Source organism: Oncorhynchus tshawytscha, linkage group LG20 (assembly GCF_018296145.1).
Source record: "Oncorhynchus tshawytscha isolate Ot180627B linkage group LG20, Otsh_v2.0, whole genome shotgun sequence".
NCBI lineage: Eukaryota > Metazoa > Chordata > Actinopteri > Salmoniformes > Salmonidae > Oncorhynchus > Oncorhynchus tshawytscha.
In genome coordinates, this window is record NC_056448.1 from 23,581,565 (window position 1) to 23,603,405 (window position 21,841).

At 43.0% G+C, this 21,841-nt stretch overlaps 1 protein-coding gene across 1 annotated transcript in view; it reads left to right on the plus strand.

The window, feature by feature from the left end:
- Positions 1 to 21,841, plus strand: part of LOC112219947 (transmembrane protein 132C-like) — a 117,917-nt gene that overhangs the window by 23,255 nt on the left and 72,821 nt on the right. Inside the window, exon 3 of the mRNA XM_024381438.1 lies at positions 8,031 to 8,174. Within this exon, the coding sequence (XP_024237206.1) occupies positions 8,031 to 8,174 (144 nt within the window). The remainder of the gene's footprint in view (positions 1 to 8,030; positions 8,175 to 21,841) is intronic.

The following is a 21,841-nucleotide window of genomic DNA, read 5'->3' on the forward strand; positions in this document are numbered from 1 at the left end:
TGTATCTTTCGGTCAGTCCTTTTGCTTTTTTCTGTAGTGTGTGACGTAAGAAGCTTGGCGTCCTTGTACTGGCTGATATCAGTAGGAGCTAGGGTTCTCACTTGAATTGATCTTCCCTAAAGGTCAGCCGTGTCCCAGGGCTCATTCCCCCAGTATGCTGGCCCTATCAGATAGGCAAGGGTGTGTGAGTGTGTGACTATGTGTGTTCTCTGTGTGTGCACCCGCGCATGTGCGTGTGTGTGTGTGTGTGGTGCCCCCGCAATCCCAAAGCCACCATTCTTCTCTCCAGACCAATGAACAGTTTATAGTCCTATAAAGGTCAGTTTTCTCTTCTTTCTTTTTTCATTTCAAGGCATCTCCACAATACTTCATCCACTCCACTTTGGCCAAGAGGGATTAGCTGTGGTTGTATGAGTGGTCTACTGGCTAGTCCCTCAATGCCTGTGAATCCCTGTCGTTCAGTTACACAGACACTTAGGGATGGTTTGATACAGTAAACTCCATAGATGGCACATTTGAAGTCAGAAGTTTACATACACTTACACAGCAACATCTCAAGACATCAGTCAGGAAGTTAAAGCTTGGTCACAAATGGGTCATCCAAATGGACAATGACCCCAAGCATAGCAAAGTTGTAGCAAAATGGCTTAAGGACAACAAAGTCAAAGTATTGGAGTGGCCATCACAAAGTGCTGACCTCAATCTTATAGAAAATGTGTGGGCAGAACTGAAAAAGCGTGTGCGAGCAAGGAGGCCTAGAAACCTGACTGAATTACACCAGCTCTGTCAGGAGGAATGGGCCAAAATTCACCCAACTTATTGTGGGAAGCTTGTAGAAGGCTACCTGAAACGTTTGACCCAAGTTAAACATTTTAAAAGCAATGCTACCAAATACTAATTGAGTGCATGTAAACTTCTAACCCACTGGGAATGTGATGAAAGAAAGAAATGCTGAAATAAATAATTCTCTCTACTACTATTCTGACATTTCACATTCTTAAAATAAAGTGGTGATACTAACTGACCTAAGACAGGGAATCTTTACTAGGACTAAATGTGAGGAATTGTGAAAAACTAAGTTTAAATGTATTTGGCTAAGGTGTATGTAAACTTCTGACTTCAACTCTATGTTCTAGATGACACATGTAATTTCTATGTTGTGATGTGTGATGGAGTACGGATAGAGGGGCCCTCCAGTAAATCCAGCCAACTGTCTCTGACCTCCCAGGCCCTCACAGTCACTAACACTCTAACCACAGATAGGTCCTGTCCTCACCAATCAAACTAGCCTGGTGCAGACAGCCCCCGTGCCTTCTCTTCCACTCACACTGCCTTTATATCAAGCCGTCGTCCCTGCCCAGCCCTCACCACCAAAATCTTTATACAAGCTTCAAATCAAATCAATTGTTTTTGTGTACATGCGCCATAGACGTAATAGTGAAATGCTTACTTACGAGCCCACTCCCAACAGTGCAGAGTTAAAAAGTAAGACAAATATTTGCTAAATAAAAAAGGAAATAGTAACACAATTCGAACAATAATGAGGCGATATACAAGGAGTACCGGTACCGAGTCAATGTGCAGCGGTACGAGGTAATTGAGGTAATTGAGGTAATTGAGGTAATTGAGGTAATTGAGGTAATTGAGGTAAATGAGGTAATTGAGGTAATTGAGGTAATTGAGGTAATTGAGGTAATTGAGGTAATACAGTATGTACATGTAGGTAGGGGTAAAAGTGACTAGGCAATCAGGATATATATATATATATATAAAATTAACAGAGCAGCAACAGCGTGTGTGTGTGTGTGTGTGAGCATATGAAGTGTGTGTGTGTGTATATGTTGGAGTATCAGTGTAGTATGTGTGAGTGTGTGGGTAGTGTCTAGTGAGTGTGCATAGAGTCAGTGCAAGGGAGTCAGTTCAAAACAATTAAGATAAAGAAATTATGTAAATTGTCTGGGTAGCCATTTGGTAAACTGTTCAGTAATCTTATGGCTTGGGGATAGAAGCTGTTCAGGTGCCTTTTAGTCACAGACTTGGCACTCCGGTACTGATTACTGTGTGGTAGCAGAGAGAACAGTCTATGACTGGGTGGTTGGAGTCTTTTTAGGGCCTTCCTCTGACACAGCCTGGTATAGAGGTTTTGGATGGCAGGGGAGTTCGGTCCCAGTGATATACTGGGCTGTACGCATTACCTTCTGTAGCACCTTGCGGTCAGTTGCCATACCAAGTGATGATGTAGCCAATCAAGATTCTCTTCATGGTGCAGCTGTAGAACATTTTGAGGATCTGGGCACATGCCAAATCTTTTCAGCCTACTGAGGGGGAAAAGGCGTTATCGTGTCCTCTTCATTACTGTGTTGGTGTCTTTGGACCATGGTAGGGCCTTAGTGATGTGGCCAACGAGGAAACCTGAAGCTCATGAGCGCCATCGATGTGAATGGGGGCGTGTTCGGCCCTCCGTTTCCCTCCTTTGTCGTGCCCACGTTGAAGGACATTTTGTAGTCCTGGTAACACACTGCCAGGTCTCTGACCTCCTCCCTATATGCTGCATCATCGTCGCCAGTGATCAGGCCTACCACTGTTGTGTCATCTGCAAACTTAATGATGATGTTGGAGTTGTGCGTGGCCACGTGGTTGTGGGTGAATAGGGAGCACAGGAGGGGACTGAGCACACACCCCTGTGTTGAGGGTCAATGTGGCGGATGTGTTGTTGCCTACCCTATCCACCTGAGGGTGGCCCATCAGGAAGTCCAGGATCCAGAGCGAGGTGTTCAGTCCCAGGGTCCTTAGCTTAGTGATGAGCTTGTAGAGCATTTTGGTGTTGAACACTGAGCTGTAGTCAATGAACAGCATTCTCATGTCAGTGGTCCTTTTGTCCAGGTGGGGAAGGGAAGTGTGGAGTGCAATTAGAGATTGCATCATCTGTGGATATGTTGGGGTGGTATATGAATTGGGTCCAGGATTTCTGGGATGATGGTGTTGATGTAAGACATGACCAGCCTCTGGCTACAGATGTGAGTGCTATGGTTGGTAGTCACATAGTCAAGTTTACCTTGGCGTTCTTAGGCACACGAAGCATGGTGGTATGCTTGAAACATGTAGGTATTACAGACTGGGTCAGAGAGAGGTTGAACATGTCAGTGAAGACACTTGTCAGCACAATCCGTCTGGCCCTGTGGACTTTTGAATGTTAACCTGTTTAAAAGTCTTACTCACATCGGCTAAGGAGAGCATGATCATACAGTCGTCCGGAAAAGCTGGTGCTCTCACACATGGTTCAGTGTTGCTTGCCTCGAGTTGAGCATATAAGGCATTTAGCTTGTCTGGTAGGGTTGCATCAATGGGCAGCTCTCAGCTGGGCTTCCCTTTGTAAAACGTGATAGTTTGCAAGCCCTGCCACATCTGACGAGAGCCAGAGCCAGTGTAGTAGGATTTGATCTTAGTCCTTTATTGCCGCTTTGCATGTTTGATGGTTTGTCGGAGGATGTAGAGGGATTTATTATAAGTGTCCAGATTAGTGTCCGCCTTTAGCTCATTGCGGATGTTGCCTGTAATCCATGGGTTCTGGTTGGGATATGTACGGTGGTCTTATATGGTCTTATTATTGAAGCAGGTGACTGATGTGGTAAACTCCTCAATGGCATCCAGATGAATCCCAGAACATATTCCAGTCTGTGCTAGGCAAACAGTCCTGCTTCATCGGACCACTTCCATCTTGAGCGTGTCACTGGTACTTCCTGTTTGAGTTTTTGCTTGTAAGCAGGAATCAGGAGGATAAAGTTATGGTCCGATTTGCCAAATGGAGAGCCGGGGAGAGCTTTGTATGTGTTTCTGTGTATGGAGTAAATGTAATCTAGAGTTGTTATCCCTCTAATTGCACAGGTGACATGCCGAAATGAGGTAAAACGGATTTCAGTTTTCCTGCATTAAAATCACCGGCCACTAGGAGCGCCGCCTCTGGATGAGCATTTTCTTGTTTGTTTATGGCCCTATACAGCTCGTTGAACTCCCAGCTAGGCCAATCACCACCTGCACCGTGCTCTTTGGCCCTCTTACCTCTCAACTGCCAAGTCTTTGTCTCAGCCAGCTCTCCTCTCCACTCATTACCATGGGAACCAAAAGTGTGCTTTTGGAAATCTGGCATAAATATGTATTTTTATGTGTCAGTGTCTATTCATTTGGTAGAACTGTATTATTTGAAGCCAGACCTTGTATGACTGTTATGATGGTAATATAATGTTTCAGTATAATGAAACATGGTGTAATTGTCACCTGAAAAGACTGGTCTGACAGATTTAAGGGATATTTTAGACTCTTTTCTCCCATTCATATTGTCCTTTTTTTTGTAGATGATTGTGAACTCATACTCTATATACCCCAGCTCAGTATTTTCCACCAATTAAAAGCCATTATGTGAGAGCTGGGGTAATCTGACCCGCGGCTGGTACTGGTTAATGCAGCTGTATGTTTGTGCCTGTGCATGCGCGTGTATGCGTGTGCTGTGTGCATGTGTATGTATTGAATTTGTAGTGTAGGCTATATCCATGTATGTAGAAGATATACATAGCTTTCCCAAATGATTTATACACAGCAGTGCATCACTCTCACCAGTCCTAACCCTGCCCCTTTCATAGCGCTCATGTTTAAAGGACAATACTGCAACTTTTCAACTTGATATTCCTTATCTCCAGCACCAAACCAGTGTCTACATATGTGAAAACAGCACGTTTCTATGATCTGTGGTTAAAAAGATAGAAGAAAGGTCCTATACAAATGCTTCTATGTAATATCTATGAGTTTCTTACCAGGGGGAGGGTCTTTTCTTGCTCCCCACATCAGCATGAATCACATAATGTTTGACAGGCACTGCTTTTAAAGTGTTGTAAAGTTTGATGATGTCATCCGGTATACATTTTTCACTTTATATTTTTTAGAAATGCGCCGTTTTCACATACAGTGGGGAGAACAAATATTTGATTCACTGCCGATTTTGCAGGTTTTCCTACTTACAAAGCATGTAGAGGTCTAATGTTTTAATCATAGGTACACTTCAACTGTCAGAGACGGAATCTAAAACAAAAATCCAGAAAATCACATTGTATGATTTTTAAGTAATTCATTTGCCTTTTATTGCATGACATAAGTATTTGATACATCAGAAAAGCAGAACTTAATATTTGGTACAGAAACCTTTGTTTGCAATTACAGAGATCATACGTTTCCTGTAGTTCTTGACCAGGTTTGCACACACTGCAGCAGGGATTTTGGCCGCTGAGCAATACGGACCTTCAGCTCCCTCCAAAGATTTTCTATTGGGTTTTCCACCTCCATGCTTCACGGTTGGGATGGTGTTCTTGGGGTTATACTCATCCTTCTTCTTCCTCCAAACACGGTGAGTGGAGTTTAGAACAAAAAGCTCTATTTTTGTCTCATCAGACCACATGACCTTCTCCCATTCCTCCTCTGGATCATCCAGATGGTCATTGGCAAACTTCAGACGGGCCTGGACATGCGCTGGCTTGAGCAGGTGGACCTTGCGTGTGCTGCAGGATTTTAATCCATGATGGCGTAGTGTGTTACTAATGGTTTTCTTTACTTTCTGTGGGCCCAGCTCTCTTCAGGTCCTTGACCAGGTCATGCTGTGTAGTTCTGGACTGATCCCTCACCTTTCTCATGATCATTGATGCCCCCGAGTTGAGATCTTGCATGGAGCCCCAGACCGAGGGTGATTGACCGTCATCTTGAACTTCTTCCATTTGCTAATAATTGCGCCAACAGTTGTTGCCTTCTCACCAAGCTGCTTGACTATTGTCCTGTAGCCCATCCCAGCCTTGTGCAGATCTACAATTTTATCCCTGATGTCCTTACACAGCTCTCTGGTCTTGGCCATTGTGGAGAGGTTGGAGTCTGTTTGATTGAGTGTGTGGACAGGTGCCTTTTATACAGGTAACGAGTTCAAACAGGTGCAGTTAATACAGGTAATGAGTGGAGAACAGGAGGGCTTCTTAAAGAAAAACGAACAGGTCTGTGAGAGCCAGAATTCTTACTGGTTGGTAGATGATCAAATACTTATGTCATGCAATAAAATGCATATTATTTACTTAAAAATCATACAATGTGATTTTCTGGATTTTTGTTTCAGATTCCGTCTCTCACAGTTGAAGTGTACCTATGATAAAAATGACAGACCACTACATGCTTTGTAAGTAGGAAAACCTGCAAAATCGGCAGTGTATCAAATACTTGTTCTCTCCACTGTATGTAGACACTGGTATTGTTCTGGAGATAATGAGGTAGGTAGAGAGAGAGGTAGAGAGAGAGGTAGAGAGCTTACGTTTGCTGTTCAATCTCTGAACACTATGGAGGTGTATACTACTGTAGATGTGGGCTGTAGGTTTGTATGTAAACCATTTATTGTTACCACCTGTATTCAGCATGGAGTCATTACAGTATGAATCTCCACACAGGATGCTTCTTAAATGACATCCTATTCCATATTTAGTGTAGGGCAGGGAGTATTCAACTCTTACATTACGATGTCCAGAGTCTGCTGGTTTTCATTCCAACCTGATAATGAATTGCATCCAACAGGTCTAAATGAGTTCCTGACTAGAGCGAAACAATGAGAAAGTGCAGTGGAACTAGCTTCGAGGTCCAGAGTTGAGTTTTAGTGATGTATGGAATAGGCTGCCATTTGGGATGCAGAGAGCTGCGAGCCATCAGTCACCTCCTCAGCCACATAGGCAGCAGTGTTGGCTCTAGCTAGCCTTTATCTGGGCTCGTCAGGAGCTCCACGCTGAACACAGGTCAGTTATTACTGCTAGCTGCAGCTCCCTGATAAGATCAAAGGAGAAGCCGGGCTGAGTTGGGAGATGTGTGCCGCCGCTCTCCCTTTGGCCCGAGCACAGTTTGTCACGTATTCATCTGCCGTAATGTCACAACTTCCTCAGCGCGTTAGAAGTCCTTCCCCATTTTCAGTAGTGCAACGAGGACAATCAACAACAACAAAAATTGTGGGGGGGGAATTCTCCCATCTACCATGTTTCTTCCCAGTCAACAGTGATTTTTCACTGTTCTTTTTGTTGTTGCCTGACTTTCTTCCTACTGTATCTATCCTTCCTATTTTAAAATGTTTTCTTCAAAGACTGATTCTTTAGTGTCACAGGCTTGAAGCAGTGCAATTTTTCATGATAGAAAAAGGTAGGGACAGCCACTTAGGCACATCAGTGCAATATCCTATGACAAGGCAGAGAATGGAGATTAGCATGTGTTAGAATGGAGAATAGGAGCAGGTTAGAGAGTTACTGGCTTCTCTCCAGCTAGCTGTAACCATGAATAATGGCATAGATCAAATTAGAGTGTACAGCTCTTGTCTGAATACTCTTTTAAACCACAGGCGTGGATGAAATAAAATAGAAGACTGCATCACCTGTTTCCAGCTGTAGAGTGAGTCAGCATCGACACAGGCTGTTAACTTCCCGTTGTAGGTTTTATAACCTGTCTTGGATGTAAGTAGTGTTCCTGGCTTGTTGTGAACCTCCTAATTATAGTTCCACAATGTGTTCTTCGAAGGTTAATTCAAAGTCAATCCAACATCCTTATTGTTTTAAACAGCCAACAAGCCATCTGTTGTCTTTATGCCAGAATTTGTAGGCTGCAAATCACATGAATTTCATCCTAGACAAGAAAACAGCAGGCTGTGAGGCTTGTTTTTCATTTATTTTTTATAGCCAACTCTCCCATGGTGAACTGGGAACTTTCTGTATGGAAGACTGTGGAAACGTCTGTTCAATACACATTGTATATAATCTGGATCTGGATCAGAATGGACCTGAATCAATCTACTGTATGTACAACACAGTGCATACACATAGCCAAGTATGCTAGACCAGTGACATCACATTGAAGCCATGGCACCCTTTTTCCTATATAGTGCACTACTTTTGACCAGGACCATTTAGGATGCAGACATAGTAATCAGTCCCCTTTAATGTTGTTGTCTGACATCTTCCCTCTCTCTCCTCCAGAGTGAAGTCGAAGGATGGCGTGGCATTCCTGGGGGCGAGGGCCAGTGACCCAGTCCTGTGGACAGTGAGTCAGGATGTGAGGAGCGAGGGACACAGGGTCATCACCCTTCACTGTCACCGCAAGGAGAACACCTTCGGTCAGAGGTCAGTGGCACCTGGTTCTTGTTGATTACGATTCAACACACTGTAATAGCAGATTTGATGGATTATGGGTAGGGCCAGGAGTTTTCCGGGTCAGGCCATGTGGTCTGGGAAAATGGGCCCTAATGATGTATTATGGGCTAAAGCAACTGTCATGGTGTGCTGCTTAGTCAGCAGACTCAGTTCAACGATGTTCATGAATAACAATAATGTTGTTAGAACCCCGAACAACCCCCTCCCAAAGAGACAACTCATTAATAATAACAATAATGTTGTTAGAACCCTGAATAACCCCCTCCCAAAGAGACAACTCATTAATAATAACAATAATGTTGTTAGAACCCCGAACAACCCCTCCCAAAGAGACAACTCATTAATAATAACAATAATGTTGTTAGAACCCTGAACAACCCCTCCCAAAGAGACAACTCATTAATAATAACAATAATGTTGTTAGAACCCTGAACAACCCCCTCCCAAAGAGACAACTCATTAATAATAACAATAATGTTGTTAGAACCCTGAACAACCCCCTCCCAAAGAGACAACTCATTAATAATAACAATAATGTCGTTAGAACCCCGAACAACCCCCTCCCAAAGAGACAACTCATTAATAATAACAATAATGTTGTTAGAACCCTGAACAACCCCCTCCCAAAGAGACAACTCATTAATAATAACAATAATGTCGTTAGAACCCCGAACAACCCCTCCCAAAGAGACAACTCATTAATAATAACAATAATGTTGTTAGAACCCCGAACAACCCCTCCCAAAGAGACAACTCATTAATAATAACAATAATGTTGTTAGAACCCCGAACAACCCCCTCCCAAAGAGACAACTCATTAATAATAACAATAATGTTGTTAGAACCCTGAACAACCCCCTCCCAAAGAGACAACTCATTAATAATAACAATTTCACTACTGAGCAACTGAAATTCTGAGCTAAACTTTAGTGCACTTGTCTCCCATTGGACTCTGTTTCAATTTATACAGTGGGGAAGGTTGTCTAACTAATTTGTTTTGCTTTTGGGAGGGTTGTGTGATTTTTTTTTTATTGGGCACATGGCTTTTCCCCATTTTACAGGTTTTACTATATAATGTCTTCCATATAGCCAAATATCCTAATCTGGTTGCATGCACCTCCTCTATTAAGGTGCTTTGGTACTTCCTTTATGCACTACACTTTTCTGCGCGCATACTCAGTATCCTATTTATAAACAAAGTTTACTACAGTTATTGCTATTTGTGTTGGTAATCATTATGTTTGAGGGGGGAGGTTGTGCAATTTATTTTACAGTGCAAGGGGAGGGTCATGTGGAAATATTTTAAACGTTGAAGAGGGGGGTGCATTTTTTTATGACACCTAGAGTATGACCAAATTTCGAACTGTCCCTTATGTGTCTCATATTACCAGCCCTCTCCCCTGCAGTGGTGTGGGATTACTGGTCAGCTTAGTGCTGTGATGATTGACAGCCACATTCACTGCTCCTTAGCATACTCTCTGTCCCTATGGTCTACCCCCTGGTGGCATTTACATAACTTACATTCATCTCATGAATACGTATTAGTATGAGTCAGTATGAGTCAGTCCCCAGTTACTGGCTAAAAACAACGGCAACACTTTCCAATGTTAATTAAGTGGAGTTTATTTGTGATTTTTTCTATCAAACATTAATTATAGAAATCTGTGTGAGAAACTTCCTCAGCGATGACGTGTCAGTTTAGAGATAAGGAAGTAGTGAGCAGGCTGGCATTTATTGGGATGACTCATGTACTGGAGGCACCTCTGCAGAGTGGTCACTAGCTGGTACAGCCACAAAGTCATGAAATCTGATGTTAAACCCAACCCTTAAAGGCACATTATGCATAAATCCCTCCACCATTTCCTGGTTGCTAAAATTATAATAGTTTGCCTAATTTCAGTTTATGTATAAATAAAACTACTGTGAAATATATTTTCAATAACCAAAAATATTGTATTTTCAGCTGTTTGAAGCTGGTGTGCAAAACCGAAAGTAGAAGACACAAAAATATTTAAACAGGAAGCATAGAAATAGCACATAGAACAGATCCACCGCTTCTTAGACTTCCTTTCAATGAAAATGACAGATCTATAACTCACCCAAAAAGTTACATATTGCAGCTTTAACCCTAACCTTAACCACACAGCAAACCCTAATGACTAACCCTAGCCTTAAATAAATATATTTTCATGAATTTCTACGATATAGCCAATTTTGACTTTTCAGCTGGTAAACATCAACCTGAAAGTAGCGAGGGAGTTGGAGAAGTGTTACGGACGGAGATGTCAAGAATTCATGGTGGTGAGGCTTTCTTGTGCTCGAGGAGAGGAAACATTAACAGACCAATTTTGACTCCTTGCTTGTGGACCTCTTTACAAATTCTATTCAAGTACTGTACTGTTATTAGATTGCTTTTTCCCTCTCTTCCTTGAAATTCAGATCGTACAGGGAGATGTCTAAAGAAGATATATATTTGTTGTGTTTACTGTGTTTTCATAGTTACATTTCGTGTCGAGCAACATAAGTGATTCAGTTTGGGCGCTGCCAATTACTCTTAAGTTACAGTCGAATGGGTAAAGAAATGTTTAGACCTGAAGCATATCTCTCTTAGACTTTGTAAAGCTATTAGGTTTTCCAAAGTTCACCAAGAGGATATTATTGTTTATTACAGCCTACCTGAAACCAAACACACAGCAATGTGTATACACACTACACAGTAATGTAGTAATACGTGTGCGTGTGTCACATGACCCTGCCTCTCAGAGTATATAAAGACACAGAAAGGTCACATTGTGTCCATAAGCCTCTAACATAATCAGCGGTGACATTTATCACAGCGCACTACGCTTTATTACGGGCGACAGGTTCAGTCCACATCACTGCGTTCTGTATCAGAAAGTGTGTTGGCCCTCTTTGAAGTCTCATAGATCGATGCATTGCTTTCTTTTTGTTTATAAAGCTCTTTTAGGGACAGTTCGAAATTTACTGGGGCGGGGTGACTGGTCCAAAAGAGGGGAGGGTTGTCTATCTTTTTTTCAGTGGTTGAAATTCCCTATTTTGCAGGTTTTACTATATAATTTCTTCCATATAGCCAAATTTCCTCATCTTCTTGCATGCGCCTCCCCTATCAAAGTGTTTTGGGATACAGTCAACTTTATCCTGCCCTCTATCCGTAATGACAATAGTGATAGGTGGATCATTTGTCCATATCTGCAAAAGGTTAACTAGCAATCATACCACACATTAAATAATTCAAATCTGCAACAACTTTCTATATAAATCCACAAGAACTGTCACGGCCTGACCTTAGAGAGCTTTTTATGTCTTTATGTCTCTATTTTGGTTTGGTCAGGGTGTGATTTGGGTGGGCATTCTATGTTCCTTTTTCTAGTTTTGTTATTTCCAGGTTGGCCGGGTATGGTTCTCAATCAGGGACAGCTGACTATCGTTGTCTCTGATTGGGAACCATACTTAGGTAGCTTTTTCCCACCTATGCTTTGTGGGTAGTTATTTTCTGTTTAGTGTTTTCTGCACCTGACAGGACTGTTTCGGTTTTGTTTATTCTCTTTGTTATTTTGTTATAGTGTTCAGTTTCAATAAAAAGCATACCATGCTGCACTTTGGTCCAATTCCTCTTCTTCAGACGATGACTCCCGTTACAAGAGCATGGAGGAATAGCTGATAGGCAGCAGAGAGGCTAGGTGAGCCATTGCGCATGAAAGAGTCAAGACACGCAGCTGAAAAAGCTCCCTATTGATCTTGTTGCGGCCATAAAAATTGTATTTACTATATAATGGGTGCCCCTCTTCAGATTGCTTGCTATATGCTTGCTATATGAGCCACATTACAATTCCCAGCAAGTGGGTTATCCCTATTGGCACAATGCATAGGATTTGTCTTTCACGCCGTTCGCTACAATACCAAAAGGCTCAAATCTATTGGTGATGTCGCTATATACAGTTGAACTCGGAAGTTTACAAACATTTAGATTGGAGTCATTAAAACTGTTTTTCAACCACTCCACACATTTCTTGTTGACAAACTATAGTTTTGGCAAGTCATTTAGGACATCTGCTTTGTGCATGACACAAGTCATTTTTCCAACAATTGTTTACAGACAGATTACTTCACTTATAATTCACTGTATCACAATTCCAGTGGGTCAGAAGTTTACATACACTAAACTTCTGATAGGCTAATTGACATAATTTGAGACAATTGGAGGTGTACCTGTGACTGTATTTCAAGGCCTACCTTCAAACTCAGTTCCTCTTTACTTGACATCATTGGAAAATCAAAAGAAATCAGCCAAGACCTCAGAAAAATAATTGTAGACCTCCACAAGTCTGGTTCATCCCTGGGAGCAATTTCCAAACGCCTGAAGGTACCACGTTCATCTGTACAAAAAATTGTACGCAAGTATAAACACCATGGGATCATGCAGTCGTCATACCGCTGAGGAAGGAGACGCGTTCTGTCTCCTAGAGATGAACATACTTTGGTGCGAAATGTGCAAATCAATCCCAGAACAACAGCAAAGGACCTTGAAGATGCTGGAGGAAACGGGTACAAAAGTATCATATCCACAGTAAAACGAGTCCTATATCGACATAACCTGAAAGGCCACTCAGCATGGAAGAAGCCACTGCTACCAAATACTAATTGCGTGTATGTAATATTCTGACCTACTGGGATGTGATGAAAGAAATAAAAACATTTCACATTTGTAAATAAACTTTTACTAGGACTTAATGTCAGGAATTGTGAAAACGTTTGTTTAAATGTTTTTGGCTAAGGTGTATTTAAACTTCCGACTTCAACTGTATGTACAGTCCCAGTCAAACTATTTTTTTTACGTTGTAGAATAATAGTGAAGATGTCAAAGCTATGAAATAACACATATGGAATCCTGTAGTAACCAAAAAAGTGTTAAACAACTCAAAATATATTTTAGATTTTTCAAAGTAGCCACTCTTAACTTTTCAGGTATTTTCATATCTGCTCAATAGACTTCTGATTATTGAATTCTTCTTTACCTCACGTTAGTCTCATTTCAAACGTTGTAAATAGTTGGTTATCTGCACGAACCCAGTCTTCACTATGAGTCATCCACACATCAATTGTCTTAAATAATTTATTTATTAACTAACTAAACAATCACAGAAGTGCACACACAAACAAACAAAGTAAATATGGTTACAAGAAATGATAGGGGAATGTGCCCGGCATGGCGGCTTGGTGTACAAAAGGGAATTGGGGGACGACTGAGATAAGACAACACACAGTTGATAATTATAACAATTGAAATGCTAATCCTTTGCACATGAACGCTCACTCATTCGGGAACAATTGCAATCAATATATATATTTACGCTCAGTGTGTCGTCGGGGTCTCTGTTGAAATGTTTGTTTCTGTTGGAGAGTTTGTCCGCCCTCTCTGTCGTGGTTAGAATAGATAGTTCAGAGTGACATTCATTCATGTCGTTATGGATAGATGTTTTGGCGGTTGTCGGTATCATTGAACGCGAAGACAGAATTCCTAGCTGCAGACTAGTAATTAATATCAAAGACTTGTACTTATTCTGTCGGTATCGATAGTCTAAGAGTTGAACCACGTGCGATGGTTAAAAGATTCAGCAGTCTGGTCTGCAACCTTTGTCCTCTCATAATTGAGAGCAACATGGTCTGTTGAGAAATTCAAGGTGGGGGAATTGCAGAAAAGGGCCTGTCCCAGGATGCCCGACCATAACGGCTCATGGGCGGTCCTCTGATTTAGTTAAACTCCAAAGGGAATTGGAGTTTCCTTCATTAAACAGTCCAAAATCACATTACACAATTTCACAAACAGTATCATCCTCACTCATTCATCTTATACAACAATTAGATCTAAGCCTCATATCTGAGGCTATTATATAAACAGCGTTATGGTAATGTGGCCGTATTGTCTCCCATGAGTTTCACAAAATTGTACCAAACGGACCAGTTTGTAGCTGGGTTCTTCACCGATCTTTTATACCTTCTCCAGAACATAAATGTGGTTTGGTTTTCCAGTTCTGTGAGGTGGAAGAAATTCCTTTGTTCTCTATGAAAATTCACTCTGTCTCTATACTGTGGCCATGAGGAGATAATCTCCTCCAGGAATTTACGACCTCTCTCTGACCACAGCAGCCTGGGTGTAGGAGACAGGGAGAGGGGGATGGGGCTTGCTGTACGCAAAGAGGGCAACGTCATGACACCAGCCACCCCAGTCATAGACTGTTCTCTCTACTACCACATGGCAAGCGGTACCGGAGTGCCAAGTCTAGGACAAAAAGGCTTCTCAACAGTTTTTACCCCCAAGCCACAAGACTCCTGAACAGGTAATCAAATGGCTACCATGACTATTTGCATTGTGTGCCCCCCCAACCCCTCTTTTCACGCTGCTGCTACTCTCTGTTTATCATATATGCATAGTCACTTTAACTATACATTCACATACATACTACCTCAATTGGAAATTGAGGATCTTTTCTTTGGGGGTTCTAATCTCCCCGGTGTACATGCACCAAACATCCATAGGCTGGAGCCACCTGGAAGCTCTGTGCATGTACATATAAAGAGAACTAAATAGGGAACTCAACAGTGTGTTAGGCTGAGAAACATTATTTAGATGGCTGTTTAATTGTTGTTGAAAGCTTGAAATGGACACAATTCCAAGGGACCTTGTTTCTACACACACACACACACACACACTTTGTTTCTAACACACACACACACACACACTTTGTTTCTAACACACACACACACACACACACACACACACACACACACTAACACACACACACACACACACACACCTTGACCTTGTTTCTAACACACACACACACACACACTTGACCTTGTTTCACACACACACACACACACACACACACACACACACACACACACACACACACACACACGCTTCATAGATAGCAACCATAAGGACAATAAAACTGGGGGTGTGGGGCCATACTCTTTCAAAAGTTCAAACACAGAACCCCCAGTTCAACCATGTCCCTCGACATCAATCAGCATGACAACTTCAAAGGATGCAATATAGATATAAAATAACATACCCTCTAACACGTGACCACAGGAACAGGATGTCCTGGCCGGAGGCCCATATTTGGACATGTATACGTCATCATGGACACAGGGTCATAAATCTAAATTTTGACCCGTGCCGTCTACTTTATTCTCTCCTGAGGACAGCAATGACGCCGGGGTTCACGGCCACAGAAAGCCCAAAGACAGCCCCAAGATCTTTGTGGGTAGGGGCACAAGGGTTGACCGGTCGAGCCGAGGAGAGTGCCAGAACCTGAATGGCAAAATCTGAAGGAGCGTGTCGTCAGACCATGGCCACAGAAACCCCAAGATTGTTTTTTAGGGGAGGGGGAGATGGAGCTGGCGGCTGAGCCGCAGGAAGAGCCAGAGACGGTTAAGGAGGCAATGGAGAATTTGGGAGAGAAAGAGATGAGAAAGATGTTGTGCAAGTGTGTTCTGCTCAACATCCGACCAGAGGATCCGGTTAGCAGGCTGGTGCAACCTGTACCGGCTCCACGCTTCTGGCCTTCAGTGGGCCTCCCCAGTCCGGTACGTACTGTGCCACCTCCCCGCACTCGCTCTGAAGTGCGGGTCACCAGTCCGGTGCCACCTGTACCGGCCCCACGCATCAGGCCTCCAGGACGCCTCCCCAGTCCGGTACATCCTGTGCCTCCTCCCCGCACTCGCCCTGAAGTGTGTCACCAGTCCGGTGCCACCTGTGCCGGCCCCACGCATCAGGCCTCCAGTACGCCTCCCCAGTTTGGTACGTCCTGTGCCAGCTCCCCGCACTCGCCCTGAAGTGCGTGTCACCAGTCCGGTGCCACCTGTACCGGCTCCACGCACAAGGCCTCCAGTGCGCATTCACATTCCAGAGCTTCCGGCGACGGTTCCCAGTCCGGAACCTCCTGAGACTGTCCACGGTCCGGAACCTCCAGCGTCGGTCCACGGTCCAGAACCTCCAGCGACGGTCAATGGTCCGGAACCTCCAGCGACGGTCCGGAGTTTCCAGGCAGGGCGTCCAGTCCTGCCGCAGGGCAGGAGCCTTCCTCTGCACCGGTGTCTAGTCCAAGCACGGTGTCCAGTCCAGCTCCATGGCAGGAGCCCTCCGCTGCGCTGGTGTCCAGTCCAGACACGGCGTCCAGTCCCGCTCCTAGGCCAGAGCCTTCCTCAGCGCCGGTGCCCATTCTGGGCACGTCGTTCAGCCCGGCGCCATGGGCGGATCCGGGGTCTGGGGGTGGGGGGGATACGACCTGCACCGGAGCCGCCACCGACACTAGTCACACCCCCTAACCCTCCCATTTGGTTTCAGGTGTTTTGTTGGTTTAGTTCCCAACTAGAGGCAGCTGGTAATCGTTGCCTCTAATTGGGGATCACATTTAAGTAGCTGATTTTCCCAACTGTGTTTGTGAGATATTATTTTGTGTTTTGTGCATGTGCACCACGTAGTCACGTTTTGTTGTTAGTTTATTGATTTATTTGTTTTGTTCTTGCTAAGTTTCACTTTATATTAAATATGTGGAACTCAACATCCGCTGCGCCTTGGTCCGTCTCTACACACATTCGTGACACAACCTGACTAACCCGTGTCTGTATGTAACTTCGCTACTTTCATAGCCTCACTACTGTTTCTAGCCTGTCTTTTTACTGCTTTATTTCTTTACCTACCTATTGTTCACCTAATACCTTTTTTTGCACTATTGGTTAGATCCTGTAAGTAAGCATTTCACTGTAAGGTCTACACCTGTTGTATTCAGGGCACGTGACAAATACATTTTGATTTGATTTGAAACCGTCTCAATTGGGTTGAGGTCGGGTGATTGAGTAGGCCAGGTGATCTGATGCAGCACTCTGCAAAAGTCCTGTTATTTGAATGTTTCATTCCATTTGGATCAGTTGTGGATCTACTCTCGACAGATTATACGTTTTAGAAAGGCATAGTACAGGACAGTCTGACTGTATTTTTACTTGTGATACTGATGCGCTGTCTGTTGCTGTTCATCATTCTCGCAAGCAGCCACATAGGCCTAGGCTCCCAGCAGTCCCAGCTATTCAGGAAAGCTTAACGCCATTCTGCCTCCAATCCAAACGGCCATTCCTCAACCTAGAAACTAGAACTCTTCAATATAGCCTAAATATTTGTCATTTAAATGTTCAAATGTATTACTTTTTTATGTGTGGCATAAACACAACCAGTCACAATGTTTTAATCTGATTAGGCTACTTCAAAAGTCTCCTGTAGTCTAAGTCCGCACGTTCATCCACTCCACTCTAATATAATTCCAGCATACAAACTGCACAACGGCCATTCAGTGAATGGAAAGAGAAGTCTGTTACAAAACACATACGTTTAATGACATTTCGAGATTGTCAAGACAAGCCTTCGATATTGAGTAGAGAGGGATGTATTTTCTGTTTGTCGAGATTAATATACTCTATTTGATTGTGGTGTTGAAAACATAAACCATGATGAAGTGCTCGAAGTCGGTAATCAGAATGCAGTTGGCATAGATACTTGGGGGAAAATTGTTGCATATATTTTATATAATTATGAATATGGCATCAAAATGTGGAAAGTCAGTTTTCCCTCTAGTTGATCATTGTCTGCAGCCGACTATGACGCCAGTGTAATGAGACAGGCAGGGAGAGTGAGCTCGTTCGTGGTGGTCGCCCACCCCTCACACTTCTGGCCCGTAGCCATGCGTGGCATCGAATATGACCCAAAACCAAGCGGAAGTGGTCAAGTCGATATCCACATTTTATAAATACAGGGTTGCTATAGTTATTATTATTTGTGGTGGTAATACTTTTTTAGATGTACTTTTATGAGGGGGAGGGCGTGCACATTTTTGTACAGTACAAGGGGAGGGTCATGTAGAAATCTTTTCAACGTTGGGAGGGTGATTCATTTTTTTTTAATGACCGCCCCCCCTCCAGTAAATTCAGAACTATCCCTTAAAAAAACTCTTGCTGTACCTAACATCATTCATAACCTTTAGACATATGAGTTACCATACCCAGTCTCATGGATGGCTAACTCTAGAAATGCATTTTGTTTCCACAGAGTTAAGTAAACCAGCTTTAAGTTAGTTGTGGAATAATCTCCAAAACTCTCGAAAGTTGGATGAATTGGTGCCTCTGCATTTCAGACAGCTGATTGAGATCCTTTTTTTAAAATGAAGAATGTGTTTGTTTTCTATTTTGCATTGATGTGTATATTTTTGTAATTACAGGGCTCATCTGTAAAATAGACCTTGGTCTCATCATGACTCCCTATCAAAATAAACCTGTGAAGAAAAGAAAATACAATTCAGACTGGTAAAACCAAGGCCCTGGAATTCATCAGGTGTCCTGTACCTCTAAAATTAAATGGGTAGCCGTGTACTGATGGTCTGCTTGGTGCTGTAGCTTTCCAGGAGAGGAGACAGCCTCTCTAAAAAGTTGCCATGTTTCAGCTGTAATGTCTGTATTTTCACCCACCTGACACTGAGATCCCTAAGAAACCAACATTTTTACTTGTACTGTAGATTACCAGATTTCTCTGCTACCGTACTCCTTTTCCTCCCATGGTTGGTGTTAGAGGCAGTATGGTGGTGATTGGGTTCTACGGTCAGAAGGAGTAAGGTTGTGCCGACGTGTGCCTGTGTGTATGTGAGAGAGGGAGAGCGGGAGAGATGAGAAAGAGTAGGTCTAATGTACATTTCAGGTCCGTGGACAGCGTACTGAAGGTTTACTGCTTTATTATACTGATGGAAGTGTGACTGTATAAAACATCTCTCACTTATGATCAGGACTAGATAGTGTCATGAGAAATCCCCCGCATCCTCAATTTGTCTGTTCAACCTGAGCTGAAGCATAATGGATATATTTATGGATCGATAAACATCGACATATAACAGACACATAATGAAAGAGATCATAAAATTAAACCATGTCAGGAGGCAGATGAAAAGAAGACTAACCAATATATGTGCTGTAAAGATTTCCCCCAGGAACTATCATCATCTCTGTTAGCGGAGATGTGTCACGGAGGCCTCAAAGACTGAGGAGAAAAAAGGACCAGAATATTCCAGTCTACTGTAAATTGCCTTTTTGCTCAGTGTCTCTGTGGGGTCCCCAAAATGCTCCCTCTCCCTCTTGTTTTGTTGATATATCTACCTGTGTCTCGCTCTACCCCTCTCTCCTTCCTCATAGAAGTTTGTCACACCCCTTTCTTCCTTTCCTCTCTCCATTTTCTGTCTTTCTCTCCTGCTGTATCTCATTCTTCTCTGTGGTGTTTTTTCCTATTACTCTCAAACTGTGTGAAATGAAAGAAGGAAGCTACTGTGTCTCCACACAATCCTCCACCAATCACAGGCCTCCCTCTTTACACCACACATCCCACCCACACTCTCATCACACAACCAGTCAATCCACAAAGAGCAGCCAAGGAAAATACTGTTATTTCCGGAAAATACACTGAGTACAAAACATTAGGAACATGTTTTTCCATGACATAGACTGACCAGGTGAATCCAGGTGAAAGCTATGATCCCTTATTGATATCATCTGTTAAATCCACTTCAATCAGTGTACATGACGGGGAGGAGACTGGTTAAATAAATATTTTTTTTTAGACATGGATTGGGTATCTGTGTCATTCAGAGGGTGAATGGACAAGATAACTAGAATGGTCCAAACACACGAAGACAGTCGTGAAGAGGGCACGACAAAGCCTATTACCCCTTAGGAAACTAAAAAGATTTGGCATGGGTCCTGAGATCCTCAAAAGGATCTACAGCTGCAACATCGAGAGCATCCTGACTGGTTGCATCACTGCCTGGTGCGGCAATTGCTCGGCCTCTGACCGCAAGGCACTACAGAGGGTAGTGTGTACATCACTGGGGCAACACTGCCTGCCATCCAAGACCTCTACACCAGGCGATGTCAGAGTAAGGCCCTAAAATGGTCAAAGACCCCAGCCTCCCCAGTCATAGACTGTTCTCTCTACTACCACATGGCAAGCGGTACCGGAGTGCCAAGTCTAGGACAAAAAGGCTTCTCAACAGTTTTTACCCCCAAGCCATAAGACTCCTGAACAGGTAATCAAATGGCTACCCAGACTATTTGCATTGTGAGCCTCCGCCAACCCCTTTTTTTACGCTGCTGCTACTCTCAGTTTATGATATATGCATAGTCACTTTAACTATACATTCATGTACATACTACCTCAATTGGGCCGACCAACCAGTGCTCCCACACATTGGCTAACCGGGCTATCTGCATTGTGTCCCACCCACCACCCGCCAACCCCTCTTTTACGCTACTGCTACTCTCTGTTCATCATACATGCATAGTCACTTTAACCATATCTACATGTACCTACTACCTCAATCCACCTGACTAACTGGTGTCTGTATGTAGCCTCTCTACTGTATATAGCTTGTATTTTTACTGTTTTATTTCTTTACCTACCTATTGTTCACCTAATACCTTTTTTACACTATTGGTTAGAGCCTGTAAGTAAGCATTTCACTGTAAGGTCTCTACACCTGTTGTATTCGGTGCACGTGACAAATGAACTTTTATTTGATTATAAAACATTTAAGTGCCTCTGAACGAGGTATGGTAGTAGGTGCGTACTGGTTTGAGTGTGTCAAGAGCTGCGAGACTGCTGGGTTTTTCCACACTCAACAGTTTCCCATGTGTATCAAGAATGGTCCACCACCCAAAGGACATCCAGCTAACTTGACACAACTGTGGGAAGTATTGGAGTCAACATGGGCCAGCATCCATGTGGAATGCTTTTGACTCCATGTGAAGTCCATGCCCTGACGAATTGAGGCTCTTCTGAGGGCAAAAGAGGATGCAACTCAATGGTAGGAAGGTGTACCTAATGTTTTGTACACTCAGTATAGATAGAGTAAATAGTACAGCTCCCTTCTCGTACTAAAATCCCAAATTTTGTGGATTATTTGATTCTCATAACCAATTGATGATTCTCACATGTAAGTGTAAGAATGTCAAAGGGATTTTGACAGGATGTGCAAATGATAGTATATCTGAGTGCATTTGTCAGAGATATCCTTATCATTTAAACAGCATTGAATTTCTCTACCTAAAGCCGCTTTCAATGTCGTTTTAGAGAATTTGGCATTAAATCCAACCGGCCTCACAAACGCAGCTAACGTGTACCTTAAATGTCACCTTTAGACATGATTTTGTCTGGTCTAAAGACAGGTTTGACTTCTATCCTACTGTTGTCCTTTTGTCTCTTGGTCTTTCTTTCTGCCTCTCTTTTTTCCTTCCCTTGTCACTTTCGGAATTTCTGTCTCTCTCTCCCGCAGTCGATCCATCTCCAAATGTTTCATTACCTTGTGGGACCAGAGGAAATGTGCCATGTAATCACCTGTGCCTACCCCATTTCTTCTATTTCTCATAGGCCCCTATACTCTCTTAAAGAAACCGAGCACAATCTCACCAATCCTTTATCCCTATGTGTACATTTCTTACATTTTCTGTGAGTTCCCTAAAAGGTATCTTAAAGAAATAGAGCACATCACTGCAGTCTTTTAAGCCTATTTAAAGTGTTGGGT